The 7,119-nt window shown below is 31.4% G+C and overlaps 1 protein-coding gene across 1 annotated transcript; it reads right to left on the reverse strand.

Moving 5' to 3' along the window:
- Positions 1 to 4,188: 4,188 nt before the first annotated feature.
- Positions 4,189 to 6,909, reverse strand: LOC146950777 (aquaporin PIP2-7). Its single transcript, XM_085746755.1, has 4 exons — positions 6,521 to 6,909; positions 5,175 to 5,470; positions 4,920 to 5,060; positions 4,189 to 4,674 (listed from the first exon to the last, which is right to left on the reverse strand). Exons 1-4 carry the CDS (start codon positions 6,831 to 6,833, stop codon positions 4,561 to 4,563), a joined length of 864 nt encoding a protein of 287 aa, XP_085602881.1. The 5' UTR covers positions 6,834 to 6,909; the 3' UTR covers positions 4,189 to 4,560.
- Between the last annotated feature and the right edge of the window lie 210 nt (positions 6,910 to 7,119).

The raw sequence follows: 7,119 nt of genomic DNA on the forward strand, positions 1-7,119 counted from the left end.
TATAGGTTCTAGTCACGTTGGCAATAATATTTATAGAACTTCTAGTGTGCTCTGCAAGTCAGAAGTCACTATTGGGCTTCAGTAAGCCCAATAACGAGTTTAGTAATTCTGCTAACTAATTAGCGTTATTTACTAAACGCACCCCTTATATAAGTCATACTTATATATTTCTCTTTTGACTGTTCTTTGTGTGTGACCCTATAGGTTCTAGTCACGTTGGCAATAATATTAAATCTAATATTTAATATTATAAACAATGAGCGGTATCTAGCAACACATCATTGCTACCCAAGTGACAAGAATGTCAAGTGATCCGACGAAACCTTTCATGATAATACTCATGTGTACAATTACTCCTTTGTCTCGATATCTTTATTGATACCAAGGCATAGATATTGTCACCCTTGTATAGATCAATGTTTATATATCTTGATTCCGAAATATACTGAATAACGAATAAGTTCAATATCTTATATTGACTTAGTTCGGCATGGCCATGCAGTTTTACAGTCATATTTCATCAAGAGGCCTAAAGATATATCTCATGTTTATGAGGAGGGACAAATCCCATCTAGGACACTCATTTCCCTCAGCATGATTCATCAAGTACCCATCAACCAACGTTATGGTTATCCTTTTACAGACAACGTTAGAATGGCAACAAAGCACTTGAGTCCACATCTAGGGATCATAGTGGTTTCAGGTCTAAGAGCGATATACACTATTATCATTGTGAGAATATCTTATGACAATTTCATAACTTACTATGTAGTATTCTCACGGTGGGTCAATCTAGTGTAAATATTACTCCTAATATTTATACCTATGTATAGACTTAATATCTCATATCTATGACCCATGAGATGCGGTCATCAGTCTACATACATAATAGTCTCGACGCTTTATTATTATTATCCTTTATTCATATTAAAGTTTTGACTACGGATACATTTAAGAATAGCGTTCTTTATGATAATGTAATCTCATAATTAAGTCACATTTAATATATTATTACACGAACTATCTATTCCAAGGACTTTATTAACATTATATAAATATAATAAAAAGTGTCATATTATTCAATAATAAAAGTCATGATACATAAGATAAGTTTAACATAAACTATTGGCCTCTAGGGCTTACACCAACAAAAAGTTGGTTCCATCATTTCAAATTCACGTGATTCTTGCTCTTTTCAATTTCTTTTTATTTATTTTCTAAATTCACATAATAAAATACATCATCCGGTCACTATTATAAGCAAAAATCTATATTTTACATACATCATTTAATATGAGAATCTAAAATATTAATTTTTACTTATATTAGTGATCGGAGAGTGTACATATTAATGGGACCTATTTAAAGACACTTTTTAGTTTACTACGATTGGAGTCGTTGAATTCTTAATGTGTACATTTATTAAAAAATTATAAATAAATGGCGTGTAAATACGGGACTTATTTAAAGACTCTTTTTAATTTATTTTACATGAGAGAGAATGATGGATGAATGATTAAAATAAATTATTTAGGTGAAAGAGAATAATTGATTAAGAGGGAGATATAAACATTGTCATCAAAATCTAATGTCGCTCAAATATAATCTGTTGGATTAGTAAGATGATTTGGGAGGAAAATTGAGTATTAAGGTTAACAATATTCTCAAACTTCCTTTCATATTTATATAGTAAGATAAGATAAAATGATAGGATCATCTAACATGTGTCTATTGAATTTTAATGACGCTTGAGAGTTTTGTTTTTGTCTTTTATGTTGATTTATTTTGTTGTCAGTTTTGATATTTGTTGGATTAACCTTTTGTTTTAGGGAATGAGATATGAATGATACTACTCTAGTTTTTATTATACGTGAAAATTCATTTAATAAACAATATATTTAGTCTATATTTCCTTAAAAAAATATATTTAGTCTATATTAAGAACTAAATACATCATTTATCGAATGAATTAAAAAAATGAATTTTCTCTTATAATAGAGACAAGAGGGGAGTATCTCTTTCTCTTGATCTTGGCACACCTTATGGTTTGAGCTAATTGGTTAATATTATTTCCATTGTCATCCGTTACCCATGTAACATATTAAAAAGAGAAATGATATTTGAACATAATTTTTTAACAATTATTTTGACAATCCTATGTATATAGAGCAAGGTTTTGCAACTTGAGAGTTTACCTCAACTCATTTTACTTAGGTAAACTTGACTCGTAAACTCGACTCGAGAACTCGTACGAGTTTACCTAAAATTAAAATTATATAAAATTTATTATATGCATGACATATATAAGCTAATATAATATTGTAAATAGGTCAATAGTGCAAAATATGACTTATTACAAAGGCAAATTATATCAAACTACCATAATAAAACGTTATGCTCAACTTAGCATCAAAATACAAAAATTTACGCACAAAATCATAAGTTTCATAAGTCTCTAAGTTTAAGTCATCCATAAAACCATCCAAAAAAACAAGTTTCACAAGTTCGTAAAATTATTAATAAAACTATCCAAAAAATTAACTAGTTAATTTCTTCAAAAGATCATCAAACACCACCACCGCAACTGTAACCAGCGTCACAATCACCGGCGTCATAATTGTAACCCTAACTGGTATGTGCTCTCTTGTTCATGGTTTGAGAAATCAGATAAGAGAGAAAAAGGAACGTTTCATTTCAAGACGCTAGCAATGTGTTACTCTAAAGGTAACTATTCAATAAACGTTACAGTCTTTGGGCTTGTAGAATAGGAATTGGGTTTTGAAAAAAATTGGGCCAATTTATTATTATTTTTTTAGATATAAACTCGTAAAACACTCGGTCAAACTCGTCAAACTTTCCGATTTTACCAGAAACCGAGTTCACCTCAATGTTAACACGATTTTGGTATCTAAAACTCAGTAAACTCGGGGAGTTAACACTTGGTTTGCAGAACATTGATATAGAGGTATTTTTGTAAAAGCAAAAGCAAAAGAAAAAAAAAAACTCCAAAACATCATGTCCATATATCGAGACAAGGTTTTTTTTTTTTTTTTTTTTTTTTTTTGTATTCATCAAAAAAAAAAATATCATACTCTATTAAAAAAAACCTTGTTTTGGGCACGGTTATTAATCGTTGCTAAAATAACCAAATAATGCAGCATGTTCATACTCGCCAGTCTCAACCATGAAATCGGTTAAGATGAGAATATGTGGCTGAGAAAATAATTGTATTCTAAATTATCCCTTTTCTATCTTCACATACACGTAACTTTTTTAAATTCAATCATAGAAAAATTGAGACAAGGTAAGTCAGACTTCATTTTCTACAATTTCCATCAACATCAGAATAGCATTTTATTGCTAACCTAGTATATTTTCAGCATGCAACTTTTTCCCTCCTATCTTTTGCTAATTGTGCAATTTTGCATCCCCTCTTTTTGTTTGAGCGATTTTGCACCCCATCTTTTCGCCCCCTTTCTAATTGGATGGACCTTCTTGTGTTTAATTGCACTTTTGCCCCCTATCTTTTTGTCAATTGTGCGATTTTGCACCCCCGCTTCTTTTTTTTGAGCGATTTTGCACCCCATCTTTTGCCCCATTTCCCCTCTTTTAATGATGATTTTGAACAAAACACAATTGGCAAAAGATGGGGTGCAAAATCACTCCAAAAAATAGAGGGGGTGCAAAATCGCACAATTAGCAAAAGATAGGGGGAAAAGTGCAATTAAGCCTTAAATTTAATATAACCAAGTACCAACTCATGGAAATAAGAGGTGTATTGTAATGTCCAATACTACGTACCACCACAAAAGTCGTAGATAATATTATAGTCAGGGAGATTATGACCACAATGATAATTTAATTATGATACTAACCTCTTTCAATATAGTTTATTGCATCAGATAAGCATTGAAACATTAATTTTAATAAATAGTTGTCCAGGTTATGACACATGTATGGGTGAAATTTACATCTACCTTCTATGAGTGTGACCTCTAGGGTAAAATAAAACACTAATTAAAGTGGAAGGTGGAGTAAGGTTAAATTAATCATATGTGAAAAAGGACCACAAATTGTGTGGAAGCTCAATTATTGAAGCTAAGGTCAATATTAGAAACAGAAAATGACTAATTGGCAAATTTTAGAAGCATATGATAAGATGATTTAATTTGAAACACACCACTTAAATAAAGAAACAAGTAAAATGGAAATTTTCATTGAGATTGAAACATATCACATAAATTAAAGAGAACACATTACACATGAGAAGTTCTTGAATAAAAATAAACTAAAATAAAAAAGATAAAAGGAAGGGATAAAAATACACCCTTAAAACATAAGCATGCTTATCTACAATTTTGAGGACCCCATGTAATTTTGGCTTCTTTATCCAATCCAAATTCCAAACACATAGGGCCATTACGAACATGGGATTGAAAACAAGAGGACATGACTCCATGAGGGACCAGTAGACAACTACTCAATATGATACTGTTATTCTTAAAAGGAACCAACACCAACAACTCATAGATAATAATTGAAACCAAACATATTCATTCATTAAGCATTGCTCCTGAAGGATCCAAGAGCTTTAATTGCTGATCCTCTAAGGATGTATTGGTGGTAAATTGCAGCCACAGCAGCACCAATAAATGGTCCAACCCAATAAATCCACTGAACAAAAACAACAAACAACAAAATTAATTATAACAATCTCAATTATTAGCATATATAAAGGAAAAAAATGTTAACACTTTAAATAGAAAATTTTGAGTGGTGGTATTTAGTATATATGTGGAAAAATGTAGTTAGCAACATTATAGTTTTTTATGTCAATGCAGACCACAATGTGATCGCATCAACTGCATTTGACCGTAATTCTCTACAATATCGAGTAGTGTGCCTGACACTGAATTTACCTGGTCATCCCAGGCTTTCTCGTTGTTGAAGATAACGGCTGGTCCGAAACTCCTGGCAGGGTTAATACCGGTTCCGGTAACGGGGATGGTAGCCAAGTGAACCATGAACACAGCAAATCCAATGGGAAGTGGTGCCAATACCTATTTAATTAATGATTTCAAATTAAATTAATTAACTTCAACAAAACAATCATAAGTCACAAATTAAATTAAGAAAATTATTAAGCCCAAAAAAGTGATTAATTTGATACTTACAGGAACATGGGAATCCCTAGCACTTCTCTTAGGATCAGTAGCAGAGAAAACAGTGTAGACCAAAACAAAGGTACCAATAATTTCAGCACCTAAAGCAGTGCCTTTGCTGTAACCATCAGAAACCATGTTAACTCCTCCTTTGTACCTGTTGTAGTATGATGTTTGGAATCCCTTTGCAAGTCCAGCACCACAAATTGCTCCTAAACACTGTGCAACTATGTATAGGAATGCCCTTATTAAAGACACCTTGCGTCCCACTAATAGTCCAAAGGTCACAGCCGGATTAATGTGTCCTCCTACAATTATGAAATATTACCAATTAATTAATTTCAATTACAAATATACATGCACAACCCCTCAAAAGAAAAAAATATACCTACACAACACAACACAACACAAGTTTTGAGAATAGGTCCAATTTTGACTTATGTAACCTTGCAATTGCACATTTTTTTAAATTAATTTTCTTTTTAAGTTGTACTAAAAGTAAAGAGTGAAAAACAAACAAACAATCTCCGGTTGAAACCGATTACACTGATGTTCAATGAAAACACACTATGTTACAATTTTTTTTCCTCTAAATTATACATATTTTTTGGCCAATTTTAAATCGTAGTTATAAACATAGACAATATCATGAGTTTTCATTGAATGTCGAAATTAATACTCCCTCCGTCTCAATTTATAAGCAAAAAAAAAAAAATCACACTTATTAAGAAAACTAAAACATAAGAATTTGGAGTATAGTTTTTTGTGTTTTCTTTGGAAAAAGTTTTATAGGAAGATGTAAAAACAATTTTCATTGGCTATTGGTTATGGAAAAAATGAAAGAGAAAGAAAATTGAATGTAATTTGCATTTAATTTTATGAGAATAAACAAAAGTTTTTCTTGGAAAAGAGATTTTTTTAAAAAACAAGATTAAATAGGATAAAAGTTTTTCTTTTTTGCTTATATTTTGGGACAATAAAAATGAGTTTTTTTTGCTTATATTATGGGACGGAGGGAGTAGTAAATCTCGATTAAACTCTACTAAAGAATCTATGTAAAAACACATAGCCATCGAAAAGGGAAACTTAAAATTCCACATGTTATTAAACAAAAAATTGTTCTTAAAATAGTATACATAAGTAGTTAGCTACTCTAAATTGAACAACTCACTTGTAAGTAAAATTGTTACTATAGATTAGCCAAATTAACCAAAAAATTAAGGTAAATCGTTAATTAACACATCAAAGACGAATATTGTTAGAATTAGTTGGGAATATAATACACTTTCCGACTAAATAACTAACATGTAACTACCTTAAACAACATTCAACGAAATCAAGAGAGAACGGTAGCTTACCAGAGATACCGGCGGTGCAGTAAACAAGGATGAAGATCATACCACCAAAAGCCCAAGCAATTCCCAAAACACCAACACCATCACATTCAGTGTTACCATCAATAGTAGTATCACTTTGTCTACTATAACCAATAATGGTCAAAACAGTGATGTAAAGGAAGAGAAGAGTTGCTACAAACTCAGCTATAACAGCTCTGTACAAAGACCACTTTGTTAACTCATCTGTATCAAACAAAGGTGCTGGTGGTGGATCTTGGTAATCCTTAGCTGTAAATTCAGCACCTTGTTCTTGAACCTCAACATCTTTGCCCATGTTTTTTGTTCTTCTTGTGTTTGAGGTGGTGGTGGGTGTGTGTGTGTTACTTAATTGAAGTGTACTATTTTTGTGTGGATTGATGAATGAGTAGAAATATGGTATTTAAGGAATCAAATGTGCCAATCAAATTAATTTTTAAATTACTAGTTTTTTGTTTGTATACGCATGTATTATGAACAATGACATTACATTATTTATTTTACTATATAGTTTTTTTTTGCCGACCTTATTAGCTTCATTTCGCTTGCAAGACCCTACCACTATGCGGCTACTACCCGACCCA

The sequence above is a fragment of the Medicago sativa genome, chromosome 2, assembly GCF_051527215.1.
Source record: "Medicago sativa cultivar Bolivia chromosome 2, Bolivia_mono, whole genome shotgun sequence".
Lineage (NCBI taxonomy): Eukaryota > Viridiplantae > Streptophyta > Magnoliopsida > Fabales > Fabaceae > Medicago > Medicago sativa.